Below are 23,013 nucleotides of genomic sequence, written 5' to 3'. Positions count from 1 at the left end.
AGGTGAAATTCTTGCTTGGCCAATTTCATTGCATTCTTTGGAGAGATAAAGAGAGAAGACAAGGGTCCTGCAGGGGATGTAATTTATCTAGATTTCCAAAAGACCTTCAATAAGGTGCCACATAATTGACTAATAAATAAAGTCAGAGCATACACAGTCAGAGGATAAGTAAGAAGGGTTGGGGAGAGGGGTTTACGAAGATAGCTTATAGTGAAGAGAATCTGGGGGTTATCTTTGCACTGCAGGATGACCCTGGAATAGTATGAACTTTTGGCAGGCAACAGTATGCCCTGGTAGTGCTTCACATGGTCAAGACAGATCTGGCAATGAATGACTAAACCAGTTGTGTGCCAGAAGCATCCAAGTCTGCATCCCTTGGGCATAAGAGACCCTAGGAACTGTTAGCAGCCTAAGTCAGCAACTTAAAAAGAGTGGAAGAAATTGGGGATGGAAAACCTCATGGTTCCTAGGTCTTAAAAAGAAATCTGCGTGGAAGCAAACTATTAAGACAGTACCACATGAATTACTTATGTACTGGAGCTGTACTGTGCAACTTTCTACAGACAATTGGCTCATAAATCAAACATCTTCAAAGAAAAATACAAATACGTATACTGAACATTTACTTGTCAATCTTTTTATACTTTTTAGTTTTTGGGCATTTTCCAAATATCTATTTCCATTTTTCTTGTTACTTTTTTGTCTCAATTTCAGTCTCTTGGAACATTGTTTTGTACAATCCAATTTGCTATTTCATTTCCAATAGATTGGATAATGTTACACAGAAGCATTTCTCCTTGAATGCTGTACTTTTATACCAGTTTAGAAATCAATCAAAGTGCTGGATGTTAGCCAAAGCACCTAGTTATTTTTCTCTCATTATATCTACTGGTGAGGCAGCAACATTTTAAAAAATACTTGTAAACCAAAATTCTGTCGTAAATTAGGTAACACTGTTCCCATGCAAAAGCAATAGCAATGTCATTTTACCAGAAATAAGGGACAGTACAACTCAAGAGCAACCTTGCAATTTGGACCTTTCCAAAGCACAATTTATATAATTAACACAAATGTATTACGATATTAAGAATTTACGAAGCACAGCAGAAGAAAAGGCCATTTAATTCTAAGTCCATTCCTTCTAGAAACCACAAAAGAGCCCCTCAGTGATGGACAATTTCAGCGTACAAGCCAAAGTACTGCAATATTTCTTCTTAACCCAAATGTAAATCAAGCAAAGTTCAGCATACTTATCTAATCTTCCATCCTGCATTATTCATCCTTGAACATAAAAAATAGGAGCAGGAGGAGGCCATATATGCTTGCTCAGGTCATTCAATAAGATTATGGCTGATTTTCGACCTCAACTCAACTGTCCCACCAGATCCTCATATCCCTTGATTCCCTTAAAGTTCAAAAATCTATCAATCTCAGCCTTGAACATAGTCAACGACTAAGCAACCACAGCTCTCTGAGGTAGAGAATTCCTAAGATTCACAACCATCTAAGCAAAGAAATTTCTCATCTCAGTGTTAAATGGCCAACACTTATCCTGAAAGCGCACACTTTCTAGATTCTAGATTCCAATTCTAGATTCTCCAGCTAGGGGAAACAGCATCTTCGCATCTATCCTGTCAAGCTCTCTCAGAATGTTGACCTGTTATCTTCTGTTGCATGACATTCCTTGGGATATTAGGTCACTGTGATATGCACTATTTTTATAATATTCAATTACATTCCCAATTGCCCAAGGGGTTTTGTCAGGCCAAATAAAACACAATAACTACATTCTTTCAATGAATACTTTCAATAATACTATCCGTATTTTGTGTCACCTATGCAAGTGGATATCCCTACAACTTGTACAATTTACATATTTCCATTTATGTACATTAAGGTTAACTGATATTCACAGAAAGAAAATGAGAATCAGCAGAAAGGGGGAATAAAAAGAACAAGGGTGGGAGAGAAAGAGAGAAATGGAAAACTGAAAGAATGCAATAAGTAAAAGAACAATTGGGATTTATACAGAACATAATCACATCCTCAAGACATCCTAAAACCGCGCAGGCAAATGCAGCAGCCAACTTACACATAGCAAGATCTCACAGATAGCAAAAGATGAATGGCACATGAATCTGTTTTTATTGGTGTTGCCTGAGCTAGGAATGTAGCATAATAACAAATTACATTATGACATCATTTAAATAACAATGACTGAATTAAAAGCAAAATACTGCAGATGCTGGAAATCTGAAATAAAAACAAGAAATGCTGGAAACACTCAGCAGGTCTGGCTGGCAGCATCTGTGGAGAGAGAAGCAGAGTTAACGTTTCAGGTCAGTGACCCTTCTTCATTGATTGACTGATTGAATGAATTACATTCCTTTAGTACCCTCTGTGACACTTGCAGAGTTACACAGTAACATGTTGGGCAGGAACACTGGCTTACTCAGCTTGCCTTTCCAAACATCGCACTTTTTAGAATTAGAATTAGAACATTACAGCGCAGTACAGGCCCTTCGGCCCTCGATGTTGCGCCGACCTGTGAAACCATCTGACCTACACTATTCCATTTTCATCCATATGTCTATCCAATGACCACTTAAATGCCCTTAAAGTTGGCGAGTCTACTACTGTTGCAGGCAGGGCGTTCCACGCCCCTACTACTCTCTGAGTAAAGAAACTACCTCTGACACCTGTCCTATATCTATCACCCCTCAACTTAAAGCTATGTCCCCTCGTGTTTGCCATCACCATCCGAGGAAAAAGACGCTCACTATCCACCCTATCTAACCCTCTGATTATCTTATATGTCTCTATTAAGTCACCTCTCCTCCTCCTTCTCTCCAACGAAAACAACCTCAAGTCCCTCAGCCTTTCCTCGTACGACCTTCCCTCCATACCAGGCAACATCCTAGTAAATCTCCTCTGCACCCTTTCCATAGCTTCCACATCCTTCCTATAATGCGGTGACCAGAACTGCACGCAATACTCCAGGTGCGGTCTCACCAGAGTTTTGTACAGCTGCAGCATGACCTCGTGGCTCCGAAACTCGATCCCCCTACTAATAAAAGCTAACACACCATATGCCTTCTTAACAACCCTATTAACCTGGGTAGCAACCTTCAGGGATTTATGCACCTGGACACCAAGATCTCTCTGTTCATCAACACTACCAAGAATCTTCCCATTAGCCCAGTACTCTGCATTCCTGTTACTCCTTCCAAAGTGAATCACCTCGCACTTTTCCGCATTAAACTCCATTTGCCATCTCTCAGCCCAGCTCTGCAGCCTATCTATGTCCCTCTGAACCCTACAACATCCTTCGGCACTATCCACAACTCCACCGACCTTAGTGTCATCCGCAAATTTACTAACCCACCCTTCTACAATTTCTATAATTAATAGCCCTGTATCCTATTTACTGACAGGAATTCATCCCATTGTCACGCCCATGCAATCCGAACTTCTAAACTATAAAATGAACTTATGAAGTAAACCCGAAACAGACACTTTTCTTGTAAACAAAATGGAATAAGAGATCAGGTGACCTTTCCTTTCCTGCCAATACACATAGAACTACAAACACCCTGAGATAATTTTCATGTCTGGATAAGTCATTAAAATACAAACGACCCTTTCCATGTAATGGCTGCTTCTTTTCAACTGATTGAGTTGACAAGACTTTTGGACTCCAAACTCAAATTCCAAAGAATGGATGTGAAAAGCCCTCCTTTAGCAAGGTGAGATGACGATGTAGAACACCACTGTCTAACAATGGCCTCACCATCAGAAACCATTTGAGGACAATGGAAAAAGAAACTATGGTGACATAACGGAAAGTAGGTTTCTGCTAAAGGACCTTTAATAAAAGGTGTATTCTGGGAAGACAAAGGAGATCCATCTATGCCATTCCTCGCCGAAGATTTCCAGCTTTTAGCTACACGTAGACAGTGACTGGAGTTTGGCCTTGAATTCCTTATCCAAGAAATCATACCAGGACTTCGCCAGTGACCTTTGGCTGGAATATAACAAGAGCAGTCTGCAACAGCTTCCTGAACCTCCCAAGTCTTTCTTCCGCGAATAAGGGAAAAGATTACAGGCCTGCACCATTTCAAGTCTTCATCCCAGGGAAAAGAAAGTTTAACAGAGAACTCTAAAACTCATCAGACCTAAGCAATGTTCCCTTTATAATCTCTATCTTTTCTTGAGTTTGTGTGTATCTGTATAAGTGTGAGAATGGGAGTTGTGTTTATTTTGGGTGTTGTAATAAATATTTATCTTTCTTTTAAACTTACGAGAAAACCTGCCATAAAATAAAAACAGAAAGTGCTGGAAATACTCAGCAGGTCAGGCAGCATCTGTGGAGTGAGAAGCAGAGTTAAATTTCAGGTCCTTTCATCAGAACTCTGCCTGACCAGCTGAGTATTTGCAGCACTTTGTGTTTATTTCAGATTTCCAGCATCTGCAGTATTTTGCATTTATTTTAGTGAGAAAACCTGTCATTTGTCTGTTCTCTATAATTAAAGCACTCAGGGGTTGAAAAAAAAAGTCTTTGGTCAGTCAAGAGGTGAAAAAAGGGGTACCAGCCCTATCATCTTTCATCCTGTCCGTAACACCATCCTTCAGTTTTCTGTTCCAGCAACCCACTTGTAATTTAACAGACTCTCTGATATTCTTAAACATATATTGCCCAAGTTTCTTTTGACACTTTCTGCTTTAAACTGTGTATGTCAAAGTCCTTAATCACGTACCCAATAGAAGAACTTGTCTGAATTTAATTTCTCCCTATCTCCAAAAAATTTAAAGATCTCTATTAAATGTCCCTCCTCCTCCACTTGAGTAAAATCCCAGATAGACAATCTTTCTTTATAACTCACCCTTGCAAATTCAGCAATTAGCTTTGTTTACCTCCTGACATCTCCCTCTAATAAATTTATATCCCTTCTGTAACTTGCCAGAGGTACCACCTTTAGGGCAAGACATTAAACCAAGGTCCCGTCTGCTTGCTCTGAATTAAAAGATCGCATGGCATTATTCAAAGAAATCAAGGAAGTTTCCCAGGGTGTTGGCTGCCATTCTGTTCAGTGTAAAGCCATGACATTACAGCATTCTATGAATATTCACTGATTATGAAACATTCCGCACCTAATTTGTTACGACTAGCGGACTTCCAGTGGCATTACTCACTCTTCTTTGGCCTCCTTGTCTCGAGAGACAATGGGTAAGCGCCGAGAGGTGGTCAATGGTTTGTGCAGCAGCACCTGGCGTGACTATAAAGGCCAATTCTAGAGTGACAGACTCTTCCACAGGCGCTGCAGATAAAATTGGTTGACAGGGCTGTTACACAGTTGGCTTTCTCCTTGCACTTCTGTCTTTTTTTCCTGCCAACTACTAAGTCTCTTCAACTCGCCACTCTTTAGCCCCGCCTTAATGGCTGCCGCCATCTCTGGTGATCACTGGCAACTGACTCCCACAACTTGTGGTCAATGTCACAGGACCTGATGTCGCGGTTGCAGACATCTTTAAAGCGGAGGCACAGCCAGCCGGTGGGTCTGATAACAGTGACGAGCTCGCTGTACAATGCGTCCTTGGGGATCCTGCCATCTTCCATGTGGCTCACATGGCCAAGCCATCTCAAGTGCCGCTGGCTCAGTATAGTTTATATGCTGGGGATGTTGGCCGCCTCGAGGACTTCTGCATTGGAGTTACGGTCCTGCCACCTGATGCCAAGGATTCTCCGGAGGCAACGAAGATGGAATGAATTGAGACATCGCTCTTGACTGACATACGTTGTCCACGCCACGCTGCCGTAGAGCAAGGTACTGAGGACACAGGCTTGAAACACTTGGACTTTTGTGTTCTGTGTCAGTGCGCCATTTTCCCACACCCTCTTGGACCGTCTGGTCATAGCAGCGGATGCCTTTCCCATGCGTTTGTTGATTTCTGCATCGAGAGACAGGTTACTGGTGATAGTTGAGCCTAGGTAGGTGAACTCTTGAACCACTTCCACAGCGTGGTCGCTGATATTGATGGATGGAGCATTTCTGATGTCCTGTCGCATGATGTTCGTTTTCTTGAGGCTGATGGTTTGGCCAAAGTCGTTGCAGGTAGCCGCAATCCTGTTGATGAGTCGCCGCAGACACTCTTCAATGTGGGATGTTAATGCAGCATCGTCAGCAAACAGGAGTTCCCTGATGAGGACTTTCCGTACTTTGGTCTTCACTCTAAGACGGGCAAGGTTGAACAACCTGCCACCTGATCTTGTGTGGAGGAAAATTCCTTCTTCTGAAGACTTGAACGCATGTGAGAGCAGCAGGGAGAAGATGATCCCAAACAGTGTAGGTGTGAGAACACAGCCCTGTTTCACACCCCTCAGGATAGGAAAGGGGTCTGATGAGGTGCCGCTATGCTGAATTGTGCCTTTCATTTGTCATGGAATGAGGTGATGATGCTTAGTAGCTTTGGTGGACATCCGATCTTTGCTAGTAGGCTGAAGAGACTACGTCTGCTGACGAGGTCAAAGGCTTTGGTGAGATTTATGAAAGCAACATAGAGGAGCATCTGTTGTTCGCGGCATTTCTCCTGTAGCTGGCGAAGGGAGAACAGCATGTCAATGGTGGATCTCTCTGCTCGAAAGCTGCACTGTGCCTCAGAGTAGACACACTCAGCCAGCTTCTGGACTCTGTTTAAAATGACTCGAGCGAAGACTTTCCCCACTATGCTGAGCAGGGAGATTCCACGGTAGTTGTTGCAGTCACCGCGGTCACCATTGTTCTTATAAAGGGTGATGATATTGGCATCGTGCATGTCCTGTAGTACTGCTCCCTCATCCCAGCACAGGCAAAGCAGACTGCTGAGAGTATAGCAGGCTTGGCACACTTGATTATTTCAGGGGTAATGCCATCCTTTCCATTACTCACTGAGCTGTGGATATGGCTACAACTTGCAATTATATATTAAGAGACATCTAAATAGTTATCGTCACCAGAAAAACTTCCCAGATTATTTTGTGCCATTGACACATTTTAAGTGCGACATGCTCTGTGCTTGAAACTATTTTTGTTCAGCAAGGGTATTCATAGTTACGGAACATAGGCGAAGAGGTGGAGTCAAGATACAGATCAGCCATGATCCAACTGAATGGTGGAGCAAGCTCAAGGGGCCGAATGGCCTACTCCTGTTCCTAAATATATTGCAGACTTAATATTAAACTAAATGGAAGATTATCAGTGCAAGAATGTTACATCATGGGGTCAAATTAGTGGAATTATTACTGCAAGATTGTCTTCATATCTTTGCACCAAGCAAAAAACCTTTTAAAAGATCAAGATTAATAGGGATGGCTAACAGATACTGCCTTACCAGTGACACACACATCCCATGAATGAATACAAAAAAAATTGTATTGCTGAGGTGCCACACTGTGATTAAGCTAAACAATGAGCTATGCATGCTTACAAGAACACATAAGATGGAACAACATGGTTCCCAGGTATTGCAAGGTTTTTCTGAAATGCACAACTGTATTTTTGATTCTTTTTAAACATTTAATCCTCTGAAAGCCTATGATTTTTCATCGCAGCTTCATTCCTAGAATACTGTGCAACTTCAGTAAAGCTTAAAATGCCAAGTGACTACAGCGAGTAAAAGCTTCCTTAACAGATGCACACTGTACAACGGTTTGAAGTTCAAAAAATAACAAGATTAAAATTCATTCAATCTTTTTAGCCATTTTAACTGGGGATAAAGTAATACACAGTCAAATACAAAAGGAGAGCAACTACATTCTTCGTGACATACGACAATAAAAAGTATTTAATTCAACAGATGTTAACAAGCATCGATTTAATTTTGATCTGCATACAAAAAAAGTTGCGCTTTATCTCAAGTATTTCTAGTCAACATATTCTTATTTTATTTCATACCTTCACCTCAGGTGGAATACAGTAATTGGACAGCAGCACATTAGCAACATTATATGATTGATATTATAATCACATTCTGGAACGTGCTATATTAATCTGGTGCTCATCTATGATCATGACAAGATCAAGAATAAAAAAAGAATATCATAAAGTTTGAACTTACCTGAGTTGTGATAGCTGTCCATTTGCTGAGGAATCTGGATGGTGAAAGTTATCAGGTCAGGGGCAAACAGTGACTCAGGTTTCCTGCTTTCATTCAACCATTTGCTCTTGTGCAACTCTCTTGTGTCCGAAGGCCCTTGTATTAGTGGAATCAATTTCTCCTTCACGCCATCACTTCTTCCTAACGTCGATAAAAAATACCATCATATTTTTCCAAACTCATTTAAAATCTTTACCCAAATGTTACAAATTTACTAACATTTAATAATAAACAACATTTTATCCAGAAGGATTGCCTTCCTATCTTCATACCAATCAGAAAAACAAAATTAGCTGGCCTGTTTTTATCATATGGAATTTTGGATTTTAACCAATATTTTTGGAAAAGCAATTTCAAGGAAATCCACTACAAAAAGCCATGCGTATTAGTCAGCTAAAAGTTGCTCTGTGGGCTCATATGCTTCCAAAGAATTGTCCAACCCACAATCGAGCATCTGCAACCATAAGCTAATCTGACCATCACCTCCACAAAGTATGTTTGCATTCCTCAGGACATTGGCCCTTAATTTGGAATATCACAAGGGATATCATCCTGGTAGGATATTTGGACATTGACATGACTTCATATAAACTCACTTCCCATTAACTGGCAGAAGAAGTCATTCCTTAAAGTAAGCATTTCATGACAATGTAACAAAAATATACAATCCAGCTCTCAGGGGAGGACCGTGTGGTTCGGTGCATGGAATCTTGTTATGTGAAGGACTATTTGCTATGAAGAATGAACAAACAGACTGATAGCTAATTTAACTTCGTTCTGCATTCTTGCATATACCACACGCCACAGCAGACCAATTCCACGACAATCAGAATGAAATGGAATCTGTATTGTTTTTGAAGAAATCCTTGCAGTCAGCAAAGAACTGCCAGTAAGTTGCCAGTAATCTAGAAATTGGATTGCAATATACTCGTTTTATAGGTGTAAAACGGATGCTTAAGTGTCCAATATGATGGGCACAGCGTCCCCGCTCATTCTGAACTGGAAGTGTGCCCCCCATGATATTTGTGAGGGCTCATCAGTATGCAAAAAGGGGACTTTGAGTGGCTCATTTTGAAAAATTTGATTGCGACTGACAACAGCAGGTGCCATACGTTCTGCAATAAGTTTCTCCAGGCACTCAGCAGCCAAACTAGTGATTTTAAGGGACTGCTGATGGTTGCCACCCAAAATGGTGAGTTCTAAATCTTATTTACCTATTAAATCTGCCATCCATCGCTCTTCACGATGCAGCAAGACCTGGACAATATCCAGGTTTGGACTGATAAGTAGCAAGTAACATTCGCACCAGATAAGTGCCAGGCAACGACCATCTCAAACAAGAGAGAATCTAACCATCACCCATTGACATTCAATGGTATTATGATCGCTGAATCCCCCACTGTCAACATCCTGGGGCTTACTATTGACCAGAAACCGAATTGGAGTAGCCATATAAATACCATGGCTACAAGAGCAGGTCAGAGGCTAGGAATCCAGCAGCAAATAACTCACCTCCTGACTCCCCAAAGCCTGTCCACCATCTCCATGGCACAGTCAGGAGTGTGATGAAAAACTCTCCACTTGCCTGGATTGGTGCAGCTTCAACAACACTGAAGAAGCTCCACACCATCCAGGACAAGCAGCCCACTTGATTGGCACCCCATTCACAAACATTCACTCCCTCCACCACTGACGCCCAGTGGCAACAGTGTGTACAATCTACAAGATACACTGCAGCAATGCACCAAGGCTCCTTTGGCAGCACCTTCCAAACCCACAACCTCTACCAACTAGAAGGACAATCGCAGCAGATGCATGGGAACACCATCAACTGCAAGTTCCCTTCCAAGCCACACACCATCCTGACTTGAAACCATTTCACTGTTCCTTCACTGTCGCTGGGTCAAAATCCTGGAATTCCCTTCCTAACCGCTATCTACCGCACATGAAATGCAGTAGTTCAAGAAGGCAGCACACTACCATCTTCTCAAGGGCAATTTTATTGTGGTATGTCCTAGCCAACAATGCCCACATCTCATGAACAAAAAATAAAAAAAATCATAGTTTCCTCTAACCCCCTCACGAACTTCTGGTGAGAATCTCAGCCGTGTCCATCCCGGCCAAATTCACATGACTGGAAAGCTGCCTCTGGGGCCTCAACAGACACCACAGTTTGCGGGTAAAGAATGCAGTAGACCAATTTTCTGTGATCCTGCTGCCAACCTCATTAGACACGTGCAGCGTACACAGCATTGGTACAATGCTCCAATTCAGTTGCGGTCCAATTTCTAGGCCAATACAAAGAACAAAGAAAAATACAGCACAGGAACAGGCCCTTCGGCCCTCCAAGCCTGCACCGATCCAGATCCTCTACCTAAACATGTCGCCTATTTTCTAAGGGTCTGTATCTCTTTGCTTCCTGCCCATTCATGTTTCTGTCTAGATACATCTTAAAAGACGCTATCATGTTCGCATCTACCACCTCCGCTGGCAACGCGTTCCAGGCACCCACCACCCTCTGCGTAAAGAACTTTCCACGCATATCCCCCCTAAACTTTTCCCCTCTCACTTTGAACTCGTGACCCCTAGTATTTGAATCCCCCACTCTGGGAAAAAGCTTCTTGCTATCCACCCTGTCTATACCTCTCATGATTTTGTACACCTCAATCAGGTCCCCCCTCAACCTCCGCCTTTCTAACGAAAATAATCCTAATCTGCTCAACCTCTCTTCATAGCTAGCGCCCTCCATACCAGGCAACATCCTGGTGAACCTCCTCTGCACCCTCTCCAAAGCATCTACATCCTTTTGGTAATGTGGCGACCAGAACTGCACGCAGTATTCCAAATGTGGCCGAACCAAAGTCCTATACAACTGTAACATGACCTGCCAACTCTTGTACTCAATACCCCGTCCGATGAAGGAAAGCATGCCGTATGCCTTCTTGACCACTCTATTTACCTGCGTTGCCACCTTCAGGGAACAATGGACCTGAACACCCAAATCTCTCTGTACATCAATTTTCCCCAGGACTTTTCCATTTACTGTATAGTTCACTCTTGAATTGGATCTTCCAAAATGCATCACCTCGCATTTACCCTGATTGAACTCCATCTGCCATTTCTCTGCCCAACTCTCCAATCTATCCATATTCTGCTGTATTCTCTGACAGTCCCCTTCACTATCTGCTACTCCACCAATCTTAGTGTCGTCTGCAAAGAACAAAGAACATTACATCACAGGAACAGGCCCTTCGGCCCTCCAAGCCTGCGCCGATCCAGATCCTCTATCTAAACATGACGCCTATTTTCTAAGGGTCTGTAAACTTGCTAATCAGACCACCTATACTTTCCTCCAAATCATTTATGTATATCACAAACAACAGTGGTCCCAGCACGGATCCCTGTGGAACACCACTGGTCACACGTCTCCATTTTGAGAAACTCCCTTCCACTGCTACTCTCTGTCTCCTGTTGCCCAGCCAGTTCTTTATCCATCTAGCTAGTACACCCTGGACCCCATGCGACTTCACTTTCTCCATCAGCCTACCATGGGGAACCTTATCAAACGCCTTACTGAAGTCCATGTATATGACATCTACAGCCCTTCCCTCATCAATCAACTTTGTCACTTCCTCAAAGAATTCTATTAAGTTGGTAAGACATGACCTTCCCTGCACAAAACCATGTTGCCTATCACTGCCTACGTCTAAGGTATAAAACTCTAGGTACCAGAGCTGTACTAAAGGAATGCTTGAAGATGGTGTCCAATAACCCGGTTGACTGCTAGACCATTGTGCGGCTGTTACATTTAGCTGAATGACTTTTAATTGTAGTTAACGTCCGACAATATGGAGGGGAGTATTTTTCCAGTCCCTTGGAAGCCGGAGCTGGGAAAATTGTAAAAGAAAATGCGTCATGATGGCTCCCTGATGTGTTCCCACATCCAATCTCTTTTCCCAGGGCGAAATGCAGGCGTAGACGACAACCCACCTGGGAGCAGCGGGAAGCCAATTAGAGTCATTATAGTAGCAATTAATGAGAATTGTTAGAGAGCAAGAGCAGTTTTCCGAAACTTTTCCACACAGGAACCTGCTGTGTTGGCAGCTCGCCTCCTCACAGGAAACGCAAGCACAGCAAGAGGTCAGAGTGCCTAAGATGCATATGCAGAGTTGACTTTAAAGAAAGCAAATTAGTAATCTTCAGGACATCCACATGCAAATGCATTCAACTGGAAACGATTCCCCTGCAAACAGATCCATCAGATAGTACTGGCCATGAGGATTTGGCTGATTGTTGCAGCATCAGTATCACGTCTCCATCTCATGCCACCCTCTCCTTCGCCGTTCACCTGAGCAGCACACAATTCACAGTGGGGCTACCATCTGCCCTTCTCTACAAGCACTCTGATTCACCTGCCCGCCATCCCTAATTGGACATCCCTGCAGGAGGCGGCTTCTTAACTTGCTCCTCCAAGAAGGTCGTGCCCGCTGTCCCAAAGTTGGGACCCGCAGGCTAGAGGCAAAATTCAGCCCATGATGTCACAGGGAATACTGAACTAGCCAATTCATTTTTCTTTGTTTCAATGCATCTATTACAAAAGCACAAGACCACAGAACTCTGACAATTAGATGAATTTCTTCCTAGTAAGTATTACGACCACGGCGGGAGAAATGCACTGTTAATTCAGTCCCACTTCCCCGTGGGTCACAGCGTATCAATAAATTTTTGCCACCTACCGAAGAATATCCAATTAGACTCTATTTGTCCCTCAGAATAAAGCATACCAACCAGGTTTCTTTAAACAATATTTAAATATTTATCAGAGAAAAAGTATAAGTCTTAACCACTAATGAAATAAATTATATGTATGAAAAGATCCTTATTTCCCTAGCCCTCATGCACATAGACATACATTCAAAAACAGGGAAAAAGGATTTTGGTTTACAGCTGTTTCATAGGAATAAAAAGGAATAATAAAAATAATTCAGTTTGTCACATTCTGGTAGGAAAGTCTTTGATTGGGTGAAGTGTCCCAGAGTCAAATTGTCAGATGCCACTCCAAGTCTCTCCAGCGAGGTTGGTGAACAGTCTATGATGGGAAGGCGTTCAAGGCAATTCGGCTACAGCAAGCATCACATAGGTCTTTCAGCAAGGGTTTAGCAACAAGCCTGCTGAGGACTTACAGCAGCAGTATAGCAGCAGAAGCTTTCTTCAGGTTCCAGGATCTCCCAAAACACAGTGCAGGAATTCTTCGGAGACAAGAGGCAATAGGAATCTGCCACCTTTCAAATACAGGATTTCTTTTCACCGCATGTTTTCTTTTTACAGAGAGTGGTCTTTTTCTGGCTTTTCCACTTCAATCTCCAGGCAGGTAAGAAACCAAATTTCAAATACCTGCTCATGTCCAACTCACTGTTTTTTTAAAAAAGGGTCCAAAGTGAAAGCAAAACCCCTCTGAGCCATCATATGACCAGACAGAGTCTCCTCCGTCAAACAAAGTGTTGCTCTAAGGAGCTCAAAACCCCTGGCTGGCTTTCTTGAAACAGCTTGCTTTCCTCTTCTTGTATACAAAGTCAACATCCAAAACTTCAGCTATTTGCAGGTGTCCATGTCCACTGAAAATCCTTTTTTCATTTTTTTTTTTAAAAAACACACAGAATTCTGATTTTAGTACAAAAATAAAACCCTGTAACATAAGGTAAATCTGAGGGTTCTCTTGCCTTACACAAAGCAGAACCTAAGCTCAATTATGTGGAAAGACTGAAACAAAAGGTCATCGACCTAAGCATTAACTCTGTTTCTTTCTCCTCAGATACTGCAGACCTGCTGAGTATTTCCAGCATTTTCTGTTTTTATTTTATATTATAGAAGCTGGGATTGACCTACTTAGGGAAGAGTACATTAATGGGAAATTTAATAGCGATGTTCAAAATTATGAAGCATATTATAGTCATAAAAACATAAGAAATAGGAGCAGGAGTAGGCCAATCGGCCCCTCAAGCCTGCTCCAGCATTCATTATTCATTCATGGCTGATCTGATTGTGGCCTCAACTCCACCTTCCTGCCTGCCCCCCATAACCCCTGAATCCCTTCTTGGTCAAAAATCTAACTCAGCCTTGAATATATTCAATGACTAAGCATCCACTGCTCTCTGGGGAAGAGAATTCCAAAGATTAACACTCAGATAAGAAATTCCTTCTCATTCTCGTCTTAAATGGGAGAATATTTATTTACTTTTAAACTATGCCCTCTCGCTTTAGATTCCCCAACGAGGGGATACATCCTCTTAACATCTGCCCTGTCAAGCTCCCTCAGAATCTTAATAAGATCAACTCTCATTTTTTTAAACTCAAATGAGTATAGGCCCAACCTGCTCAATCTTTCCTCATAAGGCAACCCCTTCATCACAGGAATCAGCCTGGCGAACCTTCTCTGAACTGCTTTCAATGCAAGTATATCCCTCCCTAAGTAAGGAGACCAAAACTGTACGCAGTGTTCTGGGTGAGGTCTCATCAGCACCCGTACAGTTGTAGCAAGACTCGCCTACTTTTATACTCCATTCCCCTTGCAATAAAGGCCAGCATTACATATGCCTTGCTAATTACTTGCTGTACCTGCATGCTAATTTTTTGTGATTCATGTACAAGGACACCCAGAATCTTCTGTACTGCAGCATTCTGCAGTCTCTCTCCATGTAAATAATATTCTGCTCTTCAATTCTTCCCACCTAATTGGACAACTTCACATTTTCCCACATTATACTCCATCTGCCCAATTTTTGCCCACTCACAACCTATTTATATCCCTTTGCAAAGTCTTTGTGTCCTCATAACTTGCTTTCCAACCTATCTTTGTATCATCAGCAATTTGGCTACAATACACTCAGTCGCTTCATCCAAGTCATTAATATAGATTGTGAATTGTTGAGGCCCCAGCACTGATGTTTGTTACAGCTTGCCAACCAGAAAAGGTTCCATTTATCCCACTCTCCGTTTCCTGTTAGTTAGCCAAAACTCTATCCATCAGCCAATCCTCCATCCATTTAGAGTAAACAGAAAGTGCTTCCACTGGCAAGCGCATCAGTAACCAGAAGACACAGCTTAAGGTAATTGACAACAGAACCAGTGGGGAGACGAAAAGAGTTTTTTTTTAAACAATTTTTGGTGATCTGGATGCACTATCTGAAAGGGTGGCAGAAGCAGATTTAATAGTAACTTTCAATGGTGAATTAGATATATACTTGAAGGGAAAGAAACTGCAGGGCAATGGGGAGAGAGCAGGGGAGTGGCAGTGGGATAGCTCTTGCAAAGAGCTTGCATAGGCACAATGGGATGAATGACCTCCTTCTGTGCTATGTGATTCTAATTCAGATTTATGAGGTTGAGAATAAATCACCATATGTTGCAAATGAAATACTGATACCATCTCAGGCTGAAGTTTGGGTGTAGTCCCTTAGAATCACTGTTATCTAATAAAGTTGCTCTATCACCAAAATCTGCAGTCACTAACTCATCTGGTTAAAGCAATGCAATTAAAAGAACAATCCGACAAGTTAAAAACTTAATGTGCTTTGAACAAGAGATACAATAGTATAAAATATCAAATTTAAGCCATAAAGAAAACTTAAAGCAACAGAAATCAGATTTGGTTTTAACCCCTTATTATGAAAGAGGATGCCAGGCGATATTTCATGAGCAATGCACCTTGTGATGAGAAACTAAATATTGAGAGCTAAATACAGTGTATGTTGCCAAATTCCCTAATTCTAAAATTCAACCTGGATTGTGAATCAAGAAATTTGACGGGAGCATTTTTGAATAGGCAAAAAAAAGGCTTGCTTGGATGAATGATCAGTCCCAATAGTTGAGAGAATAGATTCTGGGGTTGGAGCAGCTTGGCTTAACACCGGCGTCAAACAGTTATCACAATATTCAAAAATGGAGTTAAATACAGCCCAGTTGCCCTGAAGCCCATTCTGGTAGCATTGCTCAGAATTATTTTCCAGATTGCCACCAGTATTCACTGAGGAATTCTGAACCAATGCTGCACAGATTCAGAACATTTGGTAAAGCCTCACAAATTTGTTGGAATTCCTTGAGAAAGTAATACAAATATAAGGCCTGTCCAACTAGAATAGAACTTACACGAAACTTCAGTTGGCATTTAATAAAGGCTTGTTACGAAGATGATTAATGCTCATTTAATCACCAGCAATCAGTCATCTGAATTGAAAGTTGGCTTGACAATAGAAAGCAGGAAGTGATAATGAATGAAAAATGCACTGACTGGGACAATGACTTCTGGAGTTCTGCAGGAGCTTGGTGTCCTCTGCAGTTCACACTATTTATGAACAATTCAGGAGAGATATATTTGTAGTGTAAAATTTGCAGGATGACAATATTCAAAAAGATAGCAATTGAGCTAAGGTGGCAATGGCTAAAGCTCTCCACTGACCAAATTCCATGGGAAAATTCCTTGAATCCTCTCCGCAGTATCTCTTGTTCAACTCATTCTAACATTGCGAGGTTGTGCAGTTCAAAAGTCCCAAAAAGCAGCATTTTTAAACGAATCAGGAAACAGCCTCTAGGCCGGGGAATTGAAAAAGGCCGAGACTAATAAGATCTAGCGATGAATAGATCAGTTTAAGGGCAACAGATACAAAGAAAAGAAGGGGGGGTAAAAAATCAAAGAAAACAAGCAAAAGAACAAGCAGCAAAGTCGAGCAACAAAAGAGAAAGGGAATATGATGGTGCAAACAGGGGCCAGGTCATGCATGTTGTGAGGAGGCAGGAGAACAGGACATTTGAGACAAGGAAGAGCAAACGAATAAGTGAGGTACTGTCTGTGGGTAAGTGAATTTATATTTTTAATTTGGTTGGAATGGTTACATTTCCAAAGTAGGGGATTTTTAGTTAAGAGGGAAATTAGTCTGTGTATGATGGACTTACATTTTAGCACCAAAAATAAGTAAATTTTTAGTCACATGTGGTCCACTTTTGAAATTAATTCACTAGCAAAGCCAGCATTTTATTTCCCAACCCTAGTTGCCCTTGTAAAGATGCTGGTGGGCCTTCCTCTTGAACCACTGCAGTCTATGAGATGAAAGTACTCCCACAGTGCTGTTACTTACGGAGTTCCAGGATATTGAAGCGTGAAGGAGCATCAATTTATGTTCAAGTGAGCATGGTGTGTGGCTTGAAGGGGAATGTGGGAGTTTATTGTGTCCTTGTCCTTCTAGATGGTGGAGATCACTGCTTTGGGAGGTGCTACTGAAGCAGCCCTGGCAATTTGCTGCAGTGCATCCTGTAGTGTACACTGCTGCCACGGTAGGCTGGTGGTGGAAGTGGATGGTTAAGCTGGTCAATGGGGTACCTATCAGGCAATTTTTTTTTCCCTGGAGGGTGTTGAGCTTCTTTTGTTGCAGCTGCAGAGATCCAGGCAAGTGAAGAGCATTTTACTACATTCCTGACTTGTGGCTTGTACATGCTAGTGAGTGTTTGGGGAGATAGGAAGTGAGCCACTCCTCGCAGAATAGCCAGCCTTGTCCTGCTGTGGTAGCCAAAGGACTTACATGAGTGATCCAGTTGATTTTCTGGTCAATGGTGACACCCCAGGATCAGATGGGGGATTTGGTAATAGTAATGCCATTGAATAAAACAGGTGACACAAAACTGGGTGGGAGGATGAGTTGTGAGGAGGATGCAGAAAGGCTTCAGGGTGATTTGGACAAGTTGAGTGAGTGGGCTAATGCATGGCAGATGCAATATAATGTGGATAAATGTGAGGTTATCCACTTTGGTAGCAAAAACAGGAAGGCAGATTATTATCTGAACGGCTATAAACTGATAGAGGGGAATATGCAGCGACACCAGGGTGTTCTCGTACACCTGTCGCTGAAGGTAAGCATGCTGGTCCAACAGGCGGTAAAAAAGGCAAATGGTATGATGGCCTTCATAGCAAGAGGATTCGAGTACGGGAGCAGGGATATCTTGTTGCAATTATACAGGGCCTTGGTGAGGCCACACCTGGAATATTGTGTGCAATTTTGGTCTCCTTATCTGAGGAAGGATGTTCTTGCTATAGAGGGAGTGCAGCGAAGGTATACCAGACTGATTCCTGGGATGGTGGGACTGACGTATGAGGAGAGATTGAGTCGGTTAGGATTATATTTGCTGGAGTTCAGAAGAGTGAGGGGGCATCTTATAGAAACCAGTAAAATTCTAACAGGGCTTGACAGGGTAGATCGAGGAAGGACGTTCCCGATGCTGGGGGAATCCAGAACCAGGGGTCATAGTCAAAGGATACGGGGTAAACCTTTCAGGACTGAGACGAAGAGAAATTTCTTCACCCAGAGAGTGATGAACCTGTGGAATTCGCGAACACAGAAAGCAGTTGAGGCCCAAACTTTGTATGTTTTCAAGAAGGAGTTAGATATAGCTCTTGGGTCTAAAGGGATCAAAGGGTATGGGGCGAAAGCGGGAACAAGTTACTGAGTTGGATGATCAGCCATGATCGTAATGAATGGCAGAGCAGGCTCGAAGGGCCGAATGGCCGACTCCTGCTCCTATTTTCTATGTTTCTATGGTTCTATGAACATCAAGGGGAGATTGTTAGGCACTCTCTTATGGTAGATGGTCATTGCCTGGCTCTTGTGTAGCACAAATGTTATTGTTGCTTGCAGGCGTGGACTGCTTCATTTTCTGAGCAAACAACCACACATCTAATGTTATGATAAAGCTGCTGAAGATATCTGGGGCCTAAGAAACCCTGCAATGATATTCCTGGACTGATGTGATTGTCCTCCAACAACCACGATCATCTTCCTTTGTATGACTTCAGCCACTGGGGAGTTTTCCTCCTGATTCCCACTGAGTTCGGTTTTACTGGAGCTCCTTGGTGCTACACTTGATTAAAATACTGCCTTGAGGTTAGAGTCATAGCTCACAGGTTCCAGCGACCTGGGTTCAGTTCTGGGTACTGACTGTGCGGAGTTTGCAAGTTCTCCCTGTGACCACGTGGGTTTCCTCCGGGTGCTCCGGTTTCCTCCCACATGCCAAAAGCTTGCAGGTTGATAGGTAAATTGGCCATTGTAAAAATTGCCCCTAGTGTAGGTAGGTGGTAGGAGAATTGAGGGGAAGTGGGGATGTGAGAGGGAAAACGGGATAAATGTAGGATTAGTATAAATAGCCAACATCCCCAGCATATACACCCTACTGAGTCAGCGGCGCTTGAGATGGCTTGGCCATGTGAGCCGCATGGAAGATGGCAGGATCCCCAAGGACACATTGTACAGCGAGCTCGTCACTGGTATCAGACCCACCGGCCGTCCATGGCTCCACTTTAAAGATGTCTGCAAACGCGACATGAAGTCCTGTGACATTGATCACAAGTCATGGGAGTCAGTTGCCAGTGATCGCCAGAGCTGGCGGACAGCCATAAAGGCGGGGCTAAAGAGTGGCGAGTCGAAGAGACTTAGCAGTTGGCAGGAAAAAAAGACAGAAGCGCAAGGGAAGAGCCAGCTGTGTAACAGCCCCGACAACCAATTTTATCTGCAGGACCTGTGGAAGAGTCTGTCACTCTAGAATTGGCCTTTATAGCCAGTCCAGGCACTGCTTCACAAACTACTGACCACCTCTAGGCGCTGACCCATTGTCTCTCAAGACAAGGAGGCCAACCAAGAAGAAGTATAAATGGGTGGTTGATGGTCGGCGCGGACTCGGTGGGCTTAAGGGCCTGTTTCGGTGCTGTATCTCTCTATGACTCTAGGTTAAAGGCAGTCACTCTCATTTCACCTTTGGAAATTCAGCTCCTGTCTATTTTGGAACAAGGCTATGATGAGGCTTGGAGCCGCACGCTCCTGGCAGAACATAAATGGTAGGTAGATTATTGGTGACTAATTCACACCATAAAAATGTGGCTGATTCCTTATGTCGCTTCGCTCATGTCCGAGAATAGACTGAAAGACCAGTAATCAGCCAGATTGGATTTGTCCTGCTTTTTCTGGACAAGACACACCTGGGCAATTTTTCAAATCGTCAGGTAGTTGTCAGCGTAGTAGCTGTACTGGAAGTGCTTGACTAGAGGCATGGCTAGTTCTGGAGGACAGGTCTTCAACACTACAGCCAGGATATTGTCAGGGCCCGAAGGCTTTGTTGTGCCCACTGCAATCAGCTTTTCTTCATTAGCACATATAGGACTACGGGCCAAGTGCAGGAATATGAGATAAGAATAGATGGGTGCTGTATGGCCAGCACAGACACGATGGGCCAAAGGGCCTGTTTCTGTGCTGTATAACTCTATGACACATGGAGTGAATCATTCTTTCTGAAGACTGGCACCTGTGATGGTGAGGACCTCAGGTGGAAGCCAAGAAGGTTCATCAACTTGGCACTTCTGACTTTGTCTTCTGCATTCAAGTGCTGTGTTCTGCCATTATTGAGGATGGGGATGTTCCAGGAGACTTCTTCTCCTATTAGTTGTTTAACTGTCCTCATCATTCGCAACTGGATATGGCAGGACTGTAGAGCTTTTACCTGATCCATTCGTTGCGCGATCGCTTAGTTTGTCTACAGCATGCTGTTCCACGGTTTCGCATGCATGCATTCCTGTGTTGCAGCTTCACCAGATTGGGTCCTCATTTTTAGGTACCCCTGGTGCTGCTCCCAGCATGCTTGTCTACACACCTCATAGAACACAAAAACATAAGAAATAGGAGCAAGAACAGGCCATATTGTTCCCCCAAGCCTGCTCCGCCATTCAATACAATCATAACTGATCTTCTGCCTCAATTCCACTTTTCTGCCTGCTCCCCATATCTGATTCACTGAGACACCAAATATCTGTTTGGCTCAGCCTTAAACACACTCAAGAATGGAGCATCCACAACCCTCTGGGGTAATGAATTCCAAACAATCACAACCCTCTGAGGGAAGAAATTTTTCCACCTTCTAGTCCAAAATAATTGGCCACTTCTCCTGAGACTGTGCCCCCATGTTCCAAGATTTTGACCCAGTGACAGTGAAGGAAAGGCGATATAGTTCCAAGTCAGGATGGTGTGTGGCTTGGAGGGGAACTTGCAGTGGTGATGTTCCCATGCATCTGCTGCCCTTATCCTTCCAGGTGGTAGAGGTCACAGGTTTGGAAGGTGCTGTCTAAAGAGACTTGGTGCATTGCTGCAGTGCATCTTGTAGATGGTACACATTGCTGCCACTGTGCGTCGATGGTGGAAGGAATGTTTGTAGATGGGGTGCCAATCAAACGGGCTGCTTTGTCCTGGATGGTGTGCAGCTTCTCGAGTGTTATTGAAGCTGCACCCATCCAGGCAAGTGGAGAGTATTCCATCAGAATCCTGACTTGTGCATTGTAGATGGTGGACAGGCTTTGGGGAGTCAGGAGGTGAGTTACTCACCACAGGATTCCTAGCCTCTGACCTGTTTTTGTAGCCACAGTATTTATATGGCTACACCAGTTAAGCTTCTGATCAATGGTAACCCCCCCAGGATGTTGATAGTGGGGGATTCAGCGACGGTAATGCCATTGAATGTCAAGGGGAGATGGTTAGATTCTCTCTTGTTGGAGATGGTCATTGCCTGGCACTTGTGTGGCGCGAATGTTACTTGCCACTTATCAGCCCAAGTCTGGATATTGTCCACGTCATGCTGCATTCCGACACGGAATGCTTCAGTATCTGAGGAGTCACGAATGGTGCTGAACATTGTGCAATCATCAGCGAACATCCCCGTTTCTGACCTTATGACTGAAGAAAGGTCATTGATAAAGCAGCTGAAGATGGTTGGGCCTAGGACACTACCCTGAAGAACTCCTGCAGCGATGTCCTGCAGCTGAGATGATTGACCTCCAACAACCACAAACATCTTCCTTTGCGCTAGGTATGACTCTAACCAGCAAAGACTTTTCCCCCTGATTCCCATTGACTTCAGTTTTGCTCGGGCTCCTTGATGCCATACTCCGCAAATGCTGCCTTGATGTCAAGGGCAGTCACTCTCACCTCACCTCTTTTGTCCACGTTTGAACCAAGGTTGTAAGGAGGTCAGGAGCAGAGGGGCCCTGGCAGAACCCAAACTGAGTACCAGCGAGCAGGTTATTGTTAAGTAAGTGCCGCTTGATAGCACTGTAAATGGCACCTTCCATCACTCTACTAATGATCAAGAGTAGACTGTTTGAGCGGTAATTGGCTGGTTTGGACTTGTCCTGCTTTTTCTGTCCAGGATGTACCCCAGGGCAATTTTCCACGTTACTGGGTAGATGTCAGTGTTGTAGCTGTACTGGAACAGCTTGGCTATGGGCATGGCAGGTTCTGGAGCACATAATCTTCAGTATTATTGCCGGAATGTTGTCAGGGCCCATTGCCTTTGCAGTATCTAATCTCTTGATATCACATGGAGTGAACAGAATTGGCTGAAGACTGGCATCTGTAATGCTGGGGACTTCAGGAAGAGGCTGAAATGGATCATCAACTCGGCATTTCTGGCTGAAGATGGTTGCAAATGCTGCAGCCTTATCTTTCGCACTGATGTGCTGGGCTCCCCCATCATTGAGGATGGGGATATTTGTGGAGCCTCCTCCTCCTGTTGTTTAATTATCCACCACCATTTACAACTGGATGTAACAGGGCTGCAGAGCTTAGATCTGATCTGTTGATTATGGGATTGTTTAGCTCTGTCTAGCACATGCTGCTTACACTGTTTGGCATGCAAGGAGTCCTGGGTTGTAGTTTCACCAGGTTGACACCTCATTTTGAGGTATGCCTGGTGCTTCTCCGAGCATGCCCTCCTTCACTCGTTATTGAGCCAGGGTTGATGGTAATGGTAGAGTGGGGGATATGCTGGGCCATGAGGTTACAGCTTGTGGTTGAGTAC

General features: G+C 43.4%; 1 protein-coding gene across 11 annotated transcripts in view; it reads right to left on the bottom strand.

Annotated features, from left to right (window-relative positions):
• Positions 1 to 23,013, bottom strand: part of LOC137369760 (intermembrane lipid transfer protein VPS13B-like) — a 1,379,747-nt gene that overhangs the window by 846,369 nt on the left and 510,365 nt on the right. For all 11 annotated transcript variants that reach the window (XM_068031175.1, XM_068031176.1, XM_068031169.1 and 8 more), the window contains one exon: positions 8,095 to 8,274. In XM_068031175.1, the coding sequence (XP_067887276.1) occupies positions 8,095 to 8,274 (180 nt within the window). The remainder of the gene's footprint in view (positions 1 to 8,094; positions 8,275 to 23,013) is intronic.

Source organism: Heterodontus francisci, chromosome 5, assembly GCF_036365525.1.
Source record: "Heterodontus francisci isolate sHetFra1 chromosome 5, sHetFra1.hap1, whole genome shotgun sequence".
In the NCBI taxonomy this organism is placed as follows: Eukaryota; Metazoa; Chordata; class Chondrichthyes; order Heterodontiformes; family Heterodontidae; genus Heterodontus; species Heterodontus francisci.
The sequence above is the reverse complement of the archived record's forward strand: the minus strand, read 5'-3'. Positions and strand labels throughout refer to the sequence as shown.